The sequence below is a fragment of the Tympanuchus pallidicinctus genome, unplaced genomic scaffold (assembly GCF_026119805.1).
Source record: "Tympanuchus pallidicinctus isolate F22 unplaced genomic scaffold, pur_lepc_1.0 scaffold22, whole genome shotgun sequence".
NCBI classification, from domain to species: domain Eukaryota; kingdom Metazoa; phylum Chordata; class Aves; order Galliformes; family Phasianidae; genus Tympanuchus; species Tympanuchus pallidicinctus.
In genome coordinates, this window is record NW_026294739.1 from 39,625,227 (window position 1) to 39,644,124 (window position 18,898).

The 18,898-nt window shown below is 43.6% G+C and overlaps 1 protein-coding gene across 3 annotated transcripts in view; it reads left to right on the top strand.

Annotated features, from left to right (window-relative positions):
• Positions 1–10,760: 10,760 nt before the first annotated feature.
• Positions 10,761–18,898, top strand: part of NFATC3 (nuclear factor of activated T cells 3) — a 59,750-nt gene continuing 51,612 nt past the window's right edge. The window contains exon 1 of one of the 3 annotated variants that reach the window (XM_052685650.1): positions 10,761–10,943. In XM_052685650.1, coding sequence (XP_052541610.1) covers positions 10,844–10,943 — 100 coding nt within the window. In that variant the 5' untranslated portion in view covers positions 10,761–10,843. The remainder of the gene's footprint in view (positions 10,944–18,898) is intronic. The other 2 variants (XM_052685649.1, XM_052685648.1) reach the window with 2 other exon arrangements.

Genomic DNA, 18,898 nt, shown 5'->3' on the forward strand with positions numbered 1-18,898 from the left:
GATAGTCAGGCTGTGGCAATTGTGCATTAGGTTGGCTGAAGGTGTAGGAATACATCCTAAGCTCAAGTGGGAGAAACACAAAATCTTTTCTTTAAAAATAGTGTTTGGGCCACTGCTGAGAACTGCAAAGATGTTCAGTACAAATAAATTTAAATCCTGCGTGATTTTACTTTAACTTTTGAGTCATATTTTGACCAGTTATATTGAAATAGATTTCCCAAAAATAAATTCTTCCCACCCTTCCATTTAAAGACTGGCCATTCTGGTGATGTTAGGGGTTAATTAGTTCATTTTCTCAAATGTATTTCTGGGATATATTCCCTTTAACTACTTCGACCCATAACCTCATGTTCTGAGAGTTACTTAACCTTTGGTCTTGTACCATTTACTGGCAGTCATTCCTTTCCTTTTAGGATCTTTCTTATTTGTGATTCTTTTAGCAGTATTAACCACATATAGCTACTGTTTCCTACCATGAACCCTCAGTGAATTGATGCTATGCTTTATTGACAGAAGGACGTATCTCACAACGTTACTGACACCAGGAACACTCTGTTAATTCTAAATGTTGACATGATTTATTGTAATATATCTTGTAAGCCCAGATTAAATTCCTATTAAAATATTCACGAAATTTATTCTCCAACTGAAGGATTGCTAAAGAGTTAACTTTGCCTGCGTATACTGTATGAGGTTCTATGCCTTAACAAGCTTGGATTTCTTTCAAGTTTTACTCTAACAGTAACGTTTCTTGGCTTGCAATTGTTCTCTACTCTAAGTCATTTTAAAGCTTAATTTTAAACTTTTACCATCAATTTTATAACAAGCTCAGTATAATTTGTCAGGGCATTCCCAGTGGCAAAAAGAATTAAAAAACAACACGAAGAAATCCAGTAAGACTGTTCTTAATACTCTGAAGGTATATAAATATAAACTTTGAAACTATTTTTAGTTTGATCTTTTGTCTGATTCACTGGTACGTACCACTTGTTTTCTACCAAGCACAGTCAGAGCCTGGTAGCCAGTTGAACTGGGTTTACAACTTTGGAAGCTGCTAGACAAATAATTTTCATGTGCTGTCTTGACTGGAAAATATTCATTTCCAGTTTATGGCTATACTGCAGCAGACACACCCCTCCTTTTGTGATAATAAATATGAAACACTGTTCTGTGAAATGCATGTTTAAATATTGAGTTTTTGGAAGGTTCTACTTTTAAAAAAATGACGAGCATAAATTAAACTTTTTCTTAATATAGGTAAAACTCGGTGCAAACAGTTTCCCATTTGGTGCCTCTGGTGTTTCAGAAGGCTTTTCCTTTTAATGGTTCTTGAACAACTGTATAAACCCAGAGGATTAGAGTCTGCCTGCAGGAAAGCACCAAGAAGGGCAGCTGTTGCTCTCTTCAGCATTTTTTTGCTGAGCAAAAGCATGTCAAAGCCATCAGAACAGCTTAATGCTACTGCATGCTAAAAAAGCCATGCATTATAGTGATTGTGGGTGCATACAATACTGCTGACTGCTTCCTGCTGAATCCCTGCCCAGCAGAAACCACTTCACGGCTGATTGATTTTTTCTTGTTTTTCAATTGAGCAAAACTGGAGAAGATGTATATGTTTAAATTCAAATGGAAAACTCACTAGCAGATTCCAGAAACTTTGCCTTTTCTTGTCTGTGGGTACATTTAGTTCAGCAGAAGGGTTTAGTAAGTTAATGAAGAAACTTTCAAGAGGAACTAACACCTCCCTGTATTTTATTCTTTTATGTGTTAGTTTATAAATACTAAAATAATTTTTCCAAAAATAACTTGGCCCCATCCTTTTGTTTAGAAACGTGTCATTTTGGGTGGGTTTATGGTCTAATTAGTTTCTATTTTTAACTGTATTTATGGGATATTTTCACTTAAGCTGCTTCAGCCCACTGCCTCCTCCTCTAAGAGGAACTTAACCAAAAGCACGCTATTGCTTTGCTCACTGTTGCTAATGAACACATTATTCCTCATGATCCTCCCCTTGATTGAAACCCTTCTCTTTGCAGAAAACATTTTAGACTCTCCAGCACTGCAGACTGAACAAGACTTGGAAAAGATATGCTTGGTTTTATTTCAATACGAAATAGGCTGAATCAGTCCTGATGCTTATTATGGTGGGCTGTATCTACCCAGTTACAATGACCAAATTGTAGTCATTACTGCTGTAATCTTATGAAAGCGTGTCCTTTTTTGGCCTACCTTAGATTTCAGGCTGAATTTCAGATTTTGCTTTAATTCCAGCTGTCTCAATGGCTGACCAGATAAAAGTCCTTATATGTGGCACCTATTTTCTTTCATTCATTTGCTGTGGTTCTGAGGTGGGCACATTGCTCGCACACAAATGTATTTACTCATTTCTTTACATCACTCTTCCCTTTTACTGTCTTCCTCTTCTATAATCTTCATTCACAACTTTCCATCTTTGCATAAGAACCCTTATATTTACTGCCTGTCTGTTTTCTGTTTACAATAGGATAAAAGATAGATTCTATATTAACAGCAGATATTTCAGCTGGAAAAATCATCCATCTTTTTAATAATGTCTTGTTTGGCTTTTATTCCATACAAATTCAAAGGCTGAAGGGAGAAAAAATCAGCAGAGCATACTTCTTCAAGCTTTTTTTTTTCCCCCTTGTAATTAGATGAAATCCCAACTGGACTACCTTCCTTGCTGTTTTCTTGACTTCTTTTTCTTTTTCTTTTTTCTTTTTTCTTTTTTCTCTTTCTTTTTCTTTTTCTTTTTTCTTTTTTCTTTTTTCTTTTTTCTCTTTCTTTTTCTTTTTCTTTTTCTTTTTCTTTTTTCTTTTTCTTTTTCTTTTTCTTTTTCTTTTTCTTTTTCTTTTTCTTTTTCTTTTTCTTTTTCTTTTTCTTTTTCTTTTTCTTTTCTTCTTTTTCCTGATTTCTACCCCACTGTAATAAGTTTATTAAAAAAATGTAGCTTTTAAACCTTATTATGTCCCTATCACAGAACACTTTACTCTTTGCCATGGAATAGTTCTGACCTTTTTTTAGATCTTCACCAGTGTTGCATTCTTTTTCCTCCAGATATATGCTTTATAGCAGCTGTGGCTAAAACTCTGGTTTGTGATAGTCCTCCATCTGTAGAAAAAGGCTTTGAAGGTCATTTGCAGAGTACATGGCATCTTTTCATCTTCAGGTTAATGGTCGAAGCTTTATCAAATCCATTCTGACCAGCATCTCTTTCCAACTACTAGTTTAGCACTTAGCAAGTGTGAACAGAACAGAAATATCTCTGGTACCATCACTGCAAATCAGTCTCCCCACTATAGAGTATCACTGGAGTTCATGGAGGTTCATCCCAGGTTCATCCATTAGTTTATGCCTGAACTGGGGAGTTCTGCTTTTCTTTGGTGGTGTTGGTCTGGCATTCTTCACAAACTATTTCCCTCTAGGTTTTAAGGAACTTAATTTGTGAAGGCCAACACATTTTGCTGTGCTGCTGTTCCCTCACGGATGTTATGTATACAGTATGTGGAGATTTTCTAATAACTTAGTTTTGGCCTTGCAGCCTACTTTCTCCTGAGGTAGCTTTGAATTTTGATATAGTGCCTTTCATTTCTGGATCTCAGACTATTACCAATTGCTTTATTTTCTCTTGGAGATGACTGGATGGGTTATCTTGTCTCCTAGTTATTACTACCATTTGAGATGCAGCTACAATATTTTTACCTGAGGCAGAAATTAGATGTAACATAGAAGAATGGAGAGTAGGCTGCATTCTGAGCAATTGTTGTCTACTTTTTGCTCAATCTACACATTATGAACTTTGTTATCAGCAAGTGCTGCATAGATGAAACAAAATGAGCAAAAACAAAAATAAATGCAATGCAGTTTTGCACTGGTAACCACTGCACAGAACTCAGAATTATTTACCCATCCTATAGCATCATAATGTTGAATTCAACAAATTTAACATTTTCTCCTACCAGTTGTCTCTGAAAATATTTGTTCTGTAGCTTGCCATTAGTTACCACCTATTGGAATATTGGTTCTTAGTGTACAGGAGCACAGGCATGGCCTGCAGAGGACTTTGCAGAGGTCAAACATTAATTTTTGCATTTGCAGACAGATGATTTGTGACGTGCACAGTGAACCCAGACTGCATATTCAAACATTTATGGCCTTTTCGATAAAAGCAAAAAGACTGATACATGATTTGTTTTTATCCCTGACTAGATGACAACTTTGGGATAAAATTTCCAGTTTGAATATGTTTTAAAAATCCATTTTATTTGAGCATTCATTAAAACTCTCCCTCTTTTTTTTTTTTTTGTTCAACAAAAGTTAGCAGCTAACCCATTCTTTATGCATATATGAGAAATGAAAACACAGCAACTGCAAATACAGCAACAATACATTTATTTTAAAAGCATGAACCTTTACCAAGTAATATTCTTCCACACCTGACTTTGTTAATAGAACACCTTGTTGTCCAGCTTGGAAGAATACTGAGTATTTAATCAGTTCTTGCTATCTTTTTGCTTTTTCTGCTTTCTCTTCATTTTTAATATGCAGCAGTATATACTGCAGTCCAGTTTTGCACGTAAGGAGCCACAAAGCCTATTCCTGGGAAGGGGTTATGGTAGAAAGATAAGGACCAGGACTAGCAGCCTCGTGTCTGATAACTGCTGCATTGAGAATTGATTCTGAAACCAAATCAAATAGTTAAACCTCCCGACCCGTGCTCGGTCAAAGAAGCATCAACCCTCTTACATGCGATCTGGTCAGCAAACCAGGCAGAAACTCGATCAACTCAAAACTGGCTGTCAGTTCTGCTTTTATTCCAATGCAAAGGAAAAGCTAAATGCGAACCACCTGGCTGCCTGTCTGACTTCATACTGGCATGGATCACAGAAAAAAGACACGCAAGCACCTGCCACAGCTGGGACATGGCAATCCTGTTCAGCACCTGTTGCCTCTCATCTGAAAGCTGTTGTATCCAAATTAAGATTCTGGGTCAGAAAGCTCATTAGGCACAGACCAAGCAAGTGGTGTGTGCATGTGACCTGACGACTGCAAAATGAATCCACTTCACAAAGCTGAAAGATAGCAGTCCAAAAGCCAAACTGCCAGCAAGCCTTTGGAGCATTCTGTGCATTACAGCCTATTGTTTTCTGTTGGCTTAGTCTGACCCAAGTCAAGGACAAAAGTAATTTGCACAAGGTTGACAGGGCCTTTCACTGAAGAATGAGCCCTGCAGGCTTCATGCAGGCAGTACACTTAGACAAAACAGAGCCATGTCATAGGATTATCGTATTATGTATAGATCCTATAGAGCTAGCTAGAGGCTCAGAGACTGGGGTAATTTTGCTATGACAGTTGTGTGATTGCCCAGTTTGGCTGCCTGGCTGTTCAAGCAGCATTTAAGAGCTATTTCAGACTTCAAAGTTCTTATGCAGAGGCGTGTGCAATCTAAGTAAAGGAGAGACTACAAAAGTTGTGCTGTCCTCACCTTAGAGGGTAAATAAGGCAGCATTTGTAGTAAATATACAGAGAGCAAATTACTTATGTCCATTGGGAAAGTCTGAAAATTAGCCTACGAGAAATTGGAAGGCTGGAACAGAACCCATATTTTCTAAGTCCCAGTGCTGTACCTTAGCAAGAGAACTGCCTGCTGGCTGACAAACATTCAAAGATCAAAGTTGAAATAAAAGCAAGTAAAATGCCCCCCAGTCTTTGTATCAAGCCTAAGAGCTCTTATGAAACCTCATTAGAGTTTCCACAAATATTTATCTTATGCAATCATCACTGTGCATTAAAGGATTTTGTTCTTTTTCTGGTAGCAATTGACAATCTCAATTGTCATCTGATTTCACTCCCAAACCACTTTAGGTTTTGTAGTAAGACTCTAAGGTACCTGTGAAAGCAATCACTTCAGGAGCAAATACCTGTGCCTGGAAGAATGACCTTATGTTTTAATTCCAGTAATAATGCTGCTGTAATTTTATTTTGCTTTCACTGGATGAGCTGAAAGCAAAATACTGTGAACAGGAATTCTGTGAGGAGAGCCATGCAGCCGAGTGCCAGACTTCCAAACCCTCTGCTCTTTCTAATGTGTGTGTGATGGTAACTGCCAAATAAGACTCCAACAAGCTCTGTAAAACTATAGAAATATAAAGCAGCAGAAAACTTTATGAAGTAATGTGTGCAGAATGTTAAACAAACAATAAAGCAAAGCAATGATTATTTAATGTGAAATATATATAGAAGAAAAATATACCGCAGGGTACTACTGTGACTGCAGGAAGTTTAGGGGAGCGATGAAGCTTCCTGGGGTAAACTGTAAAATGGGTAAATGAGACTCTATGACCTCATTAAATTTTTATGTAGGTGTGCTTTTGTCAACACACACCTTGTAGGCAATCCTTTCTTTCTTCCTTTCTTTCTTGCTTTCCACTTTGAAATCTTGTTATTACAAATACCCCATTGATTCAGTGCTGAGCATGAGAGGGAGGTAGGAGTACTGCAATCAAACAATCAAGGCATAGTGAGTCTTAAAAGGATGACTGCAAATTTTCCCTGAAAACTTAAATTTATCCAAGTTCAGTCACACTACTCCCTTTTACTCTATTTTCTCCTACTGTGTATCTGATGCCTGAATTAGGACAACTCCTAATTTTCCTACAAAACTTTCCAGTGCTCTGCAATATACTTTTGTTTTTGTTTTCCTTTTAATTCCCCAATGGCAGAAGTTTCACATTTCACCCAGGCACTGGTAATTAGCCAAGGAAATTATTCAAAATGCCAGATGTCACATATTAAATATAAATAACCTATGACCTTGTGTGCAGAATGCAAGACCCTTTTCTATATGGCTGCTGAATTTAACTGTCCTGAACATTGCCTCCTTACTGAAATAGTATCTTTCTCCTACATAACACTCTTCTGCATGCTTAAAAAATGGATTTGCCTTGCTAGCTGTGAGTGAAATAAAAGCTATGCTATTTTGTTTGGATGCCATTTGCAAATGAATGCAAGTGTCTAAGGAGATATTTGCAGTGTTTTTTTTTAATATATATATATCTCTCTCCTTTCCTGTACTCATGCTTTTTCCAGTATTAGCTGTAAACAGCATGACCATAGATGCAGCCAGAGAGCATTATCTGCTGATTCCAGGAGTCCTTCCCTGTGCTTTCTCATCTGCCCTTTCCTTGCCACACTGGTGTGTGGCTTCTAAACAGGTCCAGATCCGACCACAGAAGGGAACGAGATCAAGCATCTGAAATACAACCTTATGCATTATATTCCTAATTCGAGGCTGTTTGGTTTATTGAATCATGCAGAACAAATGCCTGGCCATGCTTCTTCCAAAGCCTATTCTGGCTACAATTGCACAGCTGGGTTTGATTTGCTGCCCATAGGAAGGGGGAGGAATCCCTGCTACTCCAAGACAAATACAGATCTGGGATGTGGCTGCAGCTCAGAATTCCTTGCTATCCAGCATAGGATGATGCGTGGAAAATAAAACACAGCACAATGCAGCCCTCAGGTTTTTGGAGACGAAAGTCACAACACGCCTAGAAAATAGCCCCAGTTTGGAAAGGATTCAACCACCACAGGAAGCATGCTCTTTCCTTCCCAAGGCACAGGCAGTAACTCCAGCTTCTGAGCACATCAAGGTGTATCCCCATCTGGATGCAGTAACGCAGCCTGAAAGCAGTGAGGAGAGGAACCACCTATGCATACTGAACAAAGGAGTACACAAAAGCATTGCTGTGGCACAAAACCACGGTGAAAGAAGGCCGCCCCGGTTGTGCTGCTGGCTGAGCTCAGGGCAGCATGCGTGTGCCAGGTCGGCCATTCGTGCCGCAGCCTGGAGCATCGGGCTGACCCAGGTCCCTGCAAATTGGTGCAAACCCACGTCAGTGCACTGAGGGCTGCTGCCAATGTGGTTATGCCCCAATTACTCTTTGGCTGCGTGGAAAGGTTCGCAGGTTTTTTAGGTTTGGGGGATTCAGTACAGAAAGGATATGTGGTGCAGTGGGGGAGAGTGAAATGAAAGATGTGGTGGAGAAAAGACAAAGGATTGGCAAGAAGCACAAAGAGCGGGATATGTCTGACTTTGAAGTACAAAGCCTTGTGGAGATAATTGTAAATAGCCATTAATTGCTCAGAGTGCAGCCTTACTTTCTACAAAGTCTGTAAGTTGCTCCTCTTGGCTTGATGGCCATAAGATAGCAGATTGCTCCACTGTATTTCAGGGTATAAAGTCCATGCAGCCTTTTTTTCCCTTTCACTGACAGCACACCCTGATGACCTGAGCTACCACTGGTTGCTGGATACCTGCCTCAAGCAGGACACAAAGGATATGTTTTGCATCTAAAGGAACAAGGCAGTATTTTACATATTCAGCATGCTGATTAAACTTCATGATGAACATCTTATCAAGGAACCTGGATTGCATTCACGTGGCCCCTTACAGAGAGAACAAATTTGGTTGTATTCTTCTCCAGGGACATGCATAATGAATAATCTCCTGGTACAGCAGAACAGGAAACAGCTACAGTTACTCCACGTGCTGTAATCTGACACAGCCATTATTTAACAATAAGATGAATTCTGATATATCTGCTTTGAAATTGTGAAAGGTTGCACAAAAATTTTCAAAGAAAAAATAGCCAAGAACCATTTTATATATACCAGATCATCCCAAAGTGCTCATTGTAGACCTCTTTTCATTCAGGACTGCACAAAGGCTTTTTTAAACCCTTGGTCAATCCAATTACGCATTCTTTTCCAGCTTGCCTTGCTGCGTGACCTTGGCCTTAGAAGTAAGAGGAGGCTGCAGCCAGGGCTGAGCTCATGGTGTGGGGCTGGGCTTCCCAGAGGGAGACCCAGGTACACCGAGAGCATCACCCACAGCCTCAGCACTGAGTGAACAGCAGCTGCAGCCCCACATGCATTTCATAGCAAGGAACAACCACTGCGTGGGGAGCAGCAACAGAAAGGATGCCACATTAGGACAATAAGGGGGAAGAAAAATGTGTGTTCTTTAGCATAGATCACTGAGCTTCCTTCTCTCCACATCAGTTTTCTTGTCTGGCTTCTACTCAGCCTATGAAGAGAATATCCAGTGATAACACAGGAGTGGGGCTGGCATAAGTCCGTTTGGATCCACCTCAACAATAACAAGACAGACGGGACTGCTGGAAAGCCCAGTGCAGAGCTTCAAAGATGATGGGGGGCCTGGAACATCTCCCATATGAGGAAAGGCTGAGAGCTTTGGGGCTGTTCTGCCTGGGGAGGAGGAAGCTGAGGGGGAATCTCATCAATGCTTACCCATATCTAAAAGCAGGGAAGTCAAATGGATGGGGCCAGGCTTTTTACAGTGGTGCCCAGCGACAGAACAAGGGGTGACAGGCACAAACTAGAACACAGAAGTCCCAGATAAGCACAAGGATTAATTTCTTTACTGTGAGGGTGACAGGGCACTGGCACAGGCTGCCCAGAGGGGTGATGGACTCTCATTCTCTGGAGATACTCAAACCCACCTGGATGCTTTCCTGTGCAGCCTGCTGCAGGAACCGCTCCAGCAGTGGGGCTGGGCTGGGGGAGCTCCAGAGGTCCCTTCCAGCCCTTACAATTCTGAAATGACAGTCTTAAGAAGCTCCTGTGCACCGAAACACGTTCAGTTTGTCATTTGTGACCAAGACGGCATGATTAACGAGGTGATAACACACACAGACCTTCGGTTTCACATGGCCATCACAGGAGTGGTTCTAGTTAACTGATCTTAGAACTTGGCAGCACAGCCTGGTTCCTAGTGCCTGAAAGGCACAGCAGGGCTAATTCCAGAAGTTTATCAGTTTCAATCACAAATAAAACTGTGAACACCCCATAACTGACCTTCAAGACCACACGGCTAGGTACGAGCAGGACTTGAGCTCCCATCCGTACCGACAGCACAGAGCTCGATAGAACCTTCCTGCTTTCCCCATTTGAGGAGCAACACGGCTGCACAGCACGGGCTACACGGAGTTTCACCCTACCAGCTCAGCACACCCCGGGCCTGCAGCGGGAGCGTCGGCACCGCCCGGGACGGCTGCAACAGCAGCCGCAGCTCCGCACGTGCTTTCAGCCTTTTCCTTCCTTCAGCACGAGATGCGGGACAACGCACGACGACGCTCTGGCGTTCCCACGCTCTACTCCGGGACCGCGGGGCCGTTCCTTCGCACGGCGCGCCGTCGGCCCACCCCCACCCCGCAGCCCCCAGGCGCTGCCCGGCCGCGGAGCCGTTGCGGCGCGAGCGGAGCGACACGTGGCACCCCCGCCCCTCGGCACGGCCGGCCCGCTCCCGCTGGGCGGCGCCTCCGCGCCCGACGACCGACTACATCCCCCGGCGGTCCCCGCGGCGCCACGGCGCCGCGTGACGTCCCTCCGTCCTTCGCCGCCCGCTCAGCGGCGCGGGTCACGAGGCGCCCTCGGTGCGGCCGACGTCACGGGCGAGCGCCGCGCGAGAGGGCGCGGGTGTGGGAATCGCCGCGTGGGGGCGGGGCCGGCGGGCGCGCGCGGGGCGGGGGCGGGGCCGGCGTCGGCCCGTAGCGGGCGCCCTTCCCCTGTGAGTGACAGAAGGCGCCCGGGCACGGCCGCTCGCGCCGAGGTCGGAGCAGCCGCTCGCGCCGCCGCCTGCCGCCTGCCGCGCGCCCCCCCCTGCCTCGCGCCCCCTCCCCTCGGCCGCGCGCGGTGCCATGAGGCGGCCCTGAGGGGCGGCGGCCACAGCGCAGCCCGGCGCGGAGCCCGGCGCAGGCCCGGCAGGGCGACGGCGTCCCGCTTCGCCTCGCCGGCCAAACCCATGACTACGGCAAACTGCGGAGCCAACGACGAGTTCGACTTCAGGCTGATCTTCGGGGAGGACGGGCAGCCCGGGCCCGGGCCGCCGCTGGGCCCTGCAGGTGCGGTGCCGGCCGGGCCGTTGGGGGGGCGGGGGGGCGGCTTCCTGTTTTCCTCACGGCGCGGCGGGGGGGCGGGGAGCGGCCGTACCGCTCTCAGCGCTCGGGCCGGGCCCGGCGGGCGATGAAACGACGGCGATCAGAGGAGGGGCGGCCCGGCCCTGCCGTCGCTGGGAGGGGAAAAACTGAAGGGAGGAAAAAAAAGAAAAAAAAGAAAAAAAAAAAAAAAAAAAACGAAAAACTCGGGTTGCCCGGGAGACGGGGAGGGACGGGGCCGGGAGGAGCGGGGCAGAAAGTTGCGTCCGCAGGGCGTTGTTGCCGCGGCCGCTCCGTGCGGGGCTGCACGGCGATCGTGCGGAGCTGCTGGACGGCTGTGGGTGCGGAGCTGCGCGCAGCCATGTTGGGCCGCTTCGGTGGGAGAAGTGCTCCGCGTTCCGTGCGGCTGGTGCCAGAAGTGAACTCCGGCTTTCTTAGTGTTAAGTTTTAGCTTACAGATTCCTTACACACACAAAAAAAAAAAAGGGGGGAAAAAAAAAAAGATTTTCCTTCCTTGTTTTCCAACTTAACGGGACGGGAATGTTAAAAAGCAGATGGTGCTTTTGGGAAGGAGACCTGAGTTCTGCTAGCCAAAATAAATGCATTATGGACCAGATGGACAGGATGCGTGCAGGTCGAACGGGAAACAGTGGGGATGCTTCTTGATTACAATAAAAATTGATGGCGTTCCAATTTCTATGCACTTTCCACATAATACTGTGTTACTCAGTGAGGGATTGATGAAAATGAGAAAACATTGGTTGGAAGACAGGGCAGTGTAGTGGGCACAGAGGTGATGGGTCAGGAGTTAGACTTAATGATCCTGGAGTTCTTTTCCAACCTTAGCAATTCTATAATATTTGTATTTTGGTAGTATTCCATAACAAATGGTTCAGATGCTGCCTTACATAGACAGAAATTTCCATGTTTGATATGGTAAGACTATTTTTAAGGCAAGTTTGAAAACGTGACAGTTGGACCATGAAGTAGTCAGTTGCTGTAGCACTCAGTAAGAGCTCGTGTGCCTGCATCCTGTCTGCATCCCTGGCTGAGGAGCTCCTGGTTGGTGGTGTGCAGACGTGGGCTGGAGGTGGAAGGGTTGGGATCAGTCAATGCTAGAGTTCAGCTGTTAATGCTGCCTGTGTGTTGACGACTGGAATCTGTAAAAGCAAAGATCCAAATTGGAAATCTTTTCATCTTTCATTTTTTCCCTCATCTGAGTACAATTGTAGAGAAACTTTTTTGTACAATTGAAGAGAAACTTTTAGATCTCCATAAGGAGAGTATTTAGACCATATGTTTCATAGCCCTATATCTCTAGCTTCAGTGATGATGGCAGTTGTGTGGCAGAATAAGCATAAGGGTATTTTCTTTGCTAATGGAAGGTCATGTTAAGACATGTAGGTCACAGGGAAAGGTGCTTAATTTGAAATAAATAATATTCGAATTGCCAAGTCTCTTGGGATCACTTGAAGACAAGTTCTTGTGCTTCATGCTGTATCTCTGGGTGTTTGGGATCGCATCCCTGTGAAAGAGGTGTTGGGCACAAAGTTCTTGCACAAATAGCACAGAAATCTACGTTAATGCTTTCGTTTGTGCTGAGACTGCTGTAGTGATAGCATTTAATTATTCTGGATATATGGATGTATTTATAAGTTTTTTTATTTTTGACTTTTTAATCAAAAGTAAGAAAATATGAGCTTTCTTTCATGTAATGTACTTCTGATTCCTGAACTACCACGCAGATGTTGATCTCAGGCTGGAGATTACCTTTTTGTACGACTTCAAAAGGATAGTAGGAGGAATTAAAGCAGCCTGTTTTCCAAGTTAATACATAGAGCAATTTCAGTGGTTTTCAGGACACTTGAACCAGAGTACTTAGTTTTGTGCTGAGTGGCAGAAAATGAGATCAGTGTTCTGCAGCAGTGCTTGCACATCTTGTCTGAAAGTGGCAGTTCATATGATGGGGGGAAATGCATGAAGGATGGTTCAAAAGTGCTTAGAAGTCCATTGCGATACTGCAGTCTGCAGCATACTTCATTTAAATTCAGAGGGATTGCTCATTTCACATACCTCGTGAGCTGGCATGCAGATTTGGTTCAGAAGCATCTCAGGTAGTTGTAAATGGTGATCAGGCACTGAGCGCCTTCTGTAGCGCCTTCCTCTTCTCTTTGGTAGTTCAGTGTCCGTGTCCCAAGGAAGCAGCAAGGGATTGCTTTCATCTGGCAGTGTTCAGCAGCCAGTACAGCTGGTGGGGTTCTGGGGATTGATGGGCTTCATCTTTCTGACAGAATAATCCAGGCCTTCAGTGATAGAGCACTCTGAAGTGAACCAAATCCCTTTGCTGCAGAACTGTTCTGTTGCAGGAGCATCTGATTGCATCTTGCCACGTTCTGTCAGCTGCATTGAGGTCCTTTAAGTGGCTTTGCCAAATGTATTTGAGGTGTCTCCACCGTTTTGCTAAAAGGAGACTTTTGAGATTTCTGCATTTGATACTTGAATATTGAAAAAATGTATATTTACTTTTTTTCTGATGCCCCTACCCTGCTTGCCCCCAGTACTTCAATGCAATTCAGTGTAATTTTGAGAAGTTTGAATTTCAAATTTTTTAGGCATTAAGTAAATAAGCATTGTGGTGTCTGTGCTGCTGTTAAAGCTCATCTGTTGAGATGAAGTTCACTGCTGAAATACTGAGCTGTGCAAAAGGGAGCAAGGATGAATTGCTGTCATGTTTCTTTAGCTGAATTTTTATTTTCGGAGTTTATCTTCTGTTTCAAAAACTGTGCTTTTTACGAGGGAAGGGCTCTTTAAAGAACTCAGAGTATGTAGTACTGAGCTGGGAATTCAGGATCTTGTAAAGTTCTGAACCATCCAAAATTATTTCTTGTTGGTATGTGAAATGTGGGGTGGTTTAAAATCAGAGGCTGCAAGCGGTTCAATATCCAGAAAAGGAATGATTTAATTAGGAAATACAGGCAGTTGAGTGGTTGGTAGTGCAGTTCAGAACCCTGCAGAAGCTCTGTAAGAGAGAGAGGCAGGCGGAGGCCTTGTTACCCAGAATGGCTGCCCTGACCCCCAGCCTTTTGTTCTGCAGTTACGGAGGAGAAGAAATTCCTGTTACCTGCTCTCTTTCAGTGTTGGTTGTCATCCTTTGTCACTTTCTGTTTGCTTTCACCAGATTTGATTGCTTTACTGCAAAAAGCCAAAATTATTCTCCTTGGAGTTTTTGTTCATAATATCTGTTTTATTTTCTTGGAAACTGTGAAGAAAAGTAAAAAAATAAAAAATAAAAAAAAATCTGCATATTTTCCGTGACTTGATATTTGGTTAAGTAATACTGTTTAGTAATCTTGTTACTGGTACATTATTTCTCACAGTCCTCCTTACCTCCTGAGAAGAAAACAGACGGAGTTGTGGGTTGTTTGATTTATTTTGTTTGTTTGTTCTGTTTTTGTGTCCCAGTTTGGTGATGAATTTAGTGACAATTCAGAATGCCTTTGTTAGCTGGAGCTGTGCTCCATTGAAGGACACTGTAACTGGACTTGGCTCTGAGTTTATTTGAAAGCTTCCATAATTCAGTGGCACTTCAAGTTTTTTTCTTCTAGCTTAGAGCCGTTAGCTTACTGGTTCAAGGCCATTTCCAAATACCGATACACGATGCCATCGTGAATATCAAAGTAATACCATATTTTCTCTTTCAGGCTTCTGTATTTATTCTTCTTTCCCTGTGAGCACTTTGGAGCTCCTTGGGCTGCTCTGCATGTCCTGCTGCCTGTGTGCTGAGCACTCCAAAGTGATGTCTGCCACTGCATTGGCCTCAGCAACTCAGCTGTTCTCTGCAGCAGAAGCGGGCATTGCGTGAGAGTCTTTTAATTTAGGAATGTAGTAGAAAAATATTAGAACTGATGACTTGTACTGAAACAATACTGTTATACATCTTTACAGCTTTGCTTTGATCACTGATATCTAAAGTAACCTCCACTTCTTCAACATGTATTTATGACATTGCTGTCAGAGGCTGTTGGTAGAGAGTAGGAGACAGGCTAAAATGTTTATAGAAGTTTGTAGTGTGCTTGAACTTCTTGTTCTTTTCCCTAAGATGGTGATTAAGGTAGGCAAAGCTAAGAAAGTCAAGTTGTGCTATGAAAGAAAATAGTCTCATAATTAGACAGGGTGAAAATTGAAGGCTGAACGCTGGCAGTCGTTGTGCGCTCAAGGTGCGAGCAGAGCAGGGCTGCTGTGCTGACATCCTTTCTGTGACTGCGTACTTCTGGCCCTGAATTGCCACAAAGTCTGCTTTCCTTCACCAGGAGCAGCTCGTGGGATGTGATCTGCTGGAGTCTTTTTCAGAGTCCATCTTTCTACCCACCTGTTAAGCCCTTTTAGTCCATTTAGGTTTGGTTGGCTGTGGGTAGGGGAGAAAGTCTTTGCACAGGATGGTAACTGAGGTTAATGGCTATAATTTGAGCCATACCTGTAAGTACAGCAGTCTGTGTAGGTCTGTAAATGTTTGCTTTGCTGTACTAAAGAGAGCTCCTCAGTTAATGCCAACATCAGCTGGTGCAACAAAGAAACAAATGAGCAAGTTGCTTGAGTCTCTTTCTTTTTTTTTCCTTTTTCCCTCTAGAGGTAAACCAAAATATTTGTTTATTAGATATTGAGCACTAAATGTATTTCAGGAGGAACCACCACTTGAGGGGAAATTGAACTACTGCCACAGTTTTATTTCAGAAGGTGGTGATTTCTGTGACGTGCACGTGAAGGCCGATGCGCAGGGCGCGATGCAAATGATGCATGGGCTGCGGTTGTGTAATGTGCTGGTGGAGGGCAGGGGGGCCAAGCAGCTGCAGCTGGCTGAGAATAGAGGGTCTGTGACATGGACCTTGTGACGTGGAGATAATAGAGAGGTGATAGAAGAAAAAATTGTATTAAAATGAAATCTGGTATCAATTAAGTCAGAGTTGCTTGGGCTGCGCTAATACAGAAATCATGGGAGGCTGACACATTCAGATGCGTTGCTTCTTTCCATACTGTGCTCACTACATGAGGTCTCCATTGTTTGAATGAAGCTTGACCAGAACGAGACCATTTGGCAAAGTACCCAATTCTCATGTGTGCTGTTGCAAGGCAGTTGTAGTTGCACGTGATCTCATGTCATAACTTTCATGGTTTGGCTCTCTGCATTGCGCATCGAGGCACACTGATGCACAAGTTTCATCACTAGCTTGGCCAAGCGTCACCTATTTCATGTGAGCATTCAGCCTCACATGCCGCTCTCTGTTCCCCTTCCTCCCACCTGGATGTTGGGCACAGCGCAAGCCAGAACAAATGCTTAGGCTGGAAATAAACTTTCTTTAAAGAGAAAGTAGCTCTCTGCTACTGTCTTTTTTCCTTTTGTTTGTTTCCTATAGCTGCAAGCAGTTGATTATATCCCACTAGAGGACTAGTTAAGTAATGTTGCTGTTGAACGAGTGAGAAATAAGAGTAGATTGGGCCCTGCTCAATAGTAAGCAGCAGTTTGGCTGTTCACAGCAATAACGTAAATACTGGAGTTGTTGCCTGAAGCTGCCCTAGCGGGCCAGGGAAGTACGTGGAGCAGCGCTGGCAGTCAGCCCAGCCAGTAAAGCAGCATCCAGGTCCGTGCGCTTGTCCAGGCGTGCCGTGTGGGGCTCAGATGACAGTGGAATTTAAGATGAGTGAAATGATCGGTAGGGCTAGGTGAAATGGCAAAGCAGGAGCAAGCTTATTCCTGAGTCAGAGTTCTGTTCTGCCTTCAGAACACCCATCCGTACGGGTTTTTGTCAAACGCTGGTGGCGTAGGTCATCAGCAAACCTCGTGAAGCTGTTCAGCCTGAGGAGCTGCCGGCTGTCGGTAAGCTGGCTGGGTGCGGGCTGCGCATCTCGGCTGTTCGCTGCACGGCTGAACTTCATCATTTACTGCTCCTCTGGCTGAATATCCCACCGACGTCGCGTGCTGTGGATTCTTGTCAAGGAAAGGATGATGGGGTGATGGAAATTGGTTAGGTTTTTGAGGAGGTCTAGTTTTTGTTTTTAGGTACTTGGGGAAATGGGAGGAAAAAAGAAGTCTTGTTTGGTTTGGTGGTTTTGTTTGTTTTTTAACTGTGTAAAAAACAGTTGTAGGTGAACACATGGGCAGGTACCTGCAGTTGATACCTACACCCCTAGAAATGTAGAATGTCATTATTAGCATTTGTTTAAAAAATTGCTTCTTAGATTGTTCATCACTTCAAAAAAGGAGAAATAGTTCTAACAGAATATTGCTAGTTGAGGTGGGATTTTCTGAATGTTTAACACGTTTGTTGAGGGAAATATTCGGAATATTCATTTACTTTTAGGTCCTTTCAAATCTAGGTTTTTGTTTTTTAGATATGAGTCCATTGGGACTGCAGGAGGCAAAAACCTTGAATTCATTACTTAACCAGAATCTGTATTCTGTGACTGTTAACTTTAGTTTTTAGAAGCCAGTGCTGTGAGAGAGAGTTTCTTCCATTCTGTCTTTTAAATTGCTTTATATTGTTATGAGCAAATAGAGAAATGGGAAGATCGCTTAAAGATAAACTCGGCGATTAGCAGCCATTGTGCTGCACCGCGGAGGGAATTCGTGTTGTGACTGGAGGTAGCTGGGCAGCAACACCCAGTGTTACCTTCTAACTAAATTGATGTACAAAGTCCTTGCATCACCCGAAATGAAACCCACACCAAAAACAGAATTTCAAGCTGATGGTGAGTTCAGGATGCTTTTACTAACTGTGACAGTGGTTTGCTGCTTTGGCTGACTGGATAAAGTGCTGTAATAATGTCTGCAGTAACTTATAAGCATGCATACGTACTTTAAGTAAAACATAACAGTTGCCTGAGTCACAGACACAGAGGAGCAGCAGAGATGGAGTAACAACACAATTACAGGTTTGAGCAGGGTCATTTGGGACAGCCGCACTCAGGTGACAGTGTGAGATGAGAATCTGTAGTTTAATACAAGGAACCACTAAAAAAATCTGCCAATATTTTGTATTGTGTACAGCTTCTTTAAATTAGACCAGAGTTCCTGTGTTTCATCGGTGTAAATTATCAGGTCTAAGTGTTCAAGCAGCAGCTGCTAGTATCTTTTGTATTGCTTGGCGCTTCTGCTGGCAGGGGGAGGATTTGTTTTTGAACTGATTGCGTCGGTATCTGGTGAAGCCTTCGCTCCTGCTGGAATAAACACGAGTTATGTAGGACTCTACAAAGAAATATATAAGTTCCGGAGTTTGCATGTGGCACAGTCATGTTCTTTCTATTTTGGGGGATTATTCTGAAAGCTGCTGAAGAATTGGCGTTCTTTCTCTGACTCAGTGTTCACTTGGCTGTTGGGTTGGCTTCCCCTTGGCTGTTTCCCCAAGCACCTGCCTGGCTGTTAGATTCTCATTTCTGCTCATTATACCATGTCAGTCAGTTAACAGAGTGAATTCAGGGGGTTGTTAATTCTTCACTGATGCGAACACTTCTCATTCTGGCTCGTTTCAGTCTCTCTTTGAGATTTGTGTATGTAAAGTTTACATATTGATGAGTTGAAGCACTGAATTATCTGTAGGGTAGGCTTGCCTGCAGTGGAATGGAAGAGTTTGCCCTGGTTGTGCTGCAGGACAGCTGCAGAAGTACAGTGTGGCTTTGATGAAGTGTGAGATGTTCCCGAACTAATTTGTTCAGATCCCATTAACACCAATCTCAGCATCTGTGTCACACTCTGTTTGATCAGAAAAAGACATGCCTCCAGGTTTTGCCTCCCTTTCTCGTACTGTTTAACTTAGCTTTTCCCTGCTGAAACTTTTTGCCTTCACCACTTGTGTTCTTTTTCAGCAAACTTTCTCAGAGGCCACAACCTATGTCATCATGCTTTCCTATAAACCAAGATACTCATTTTC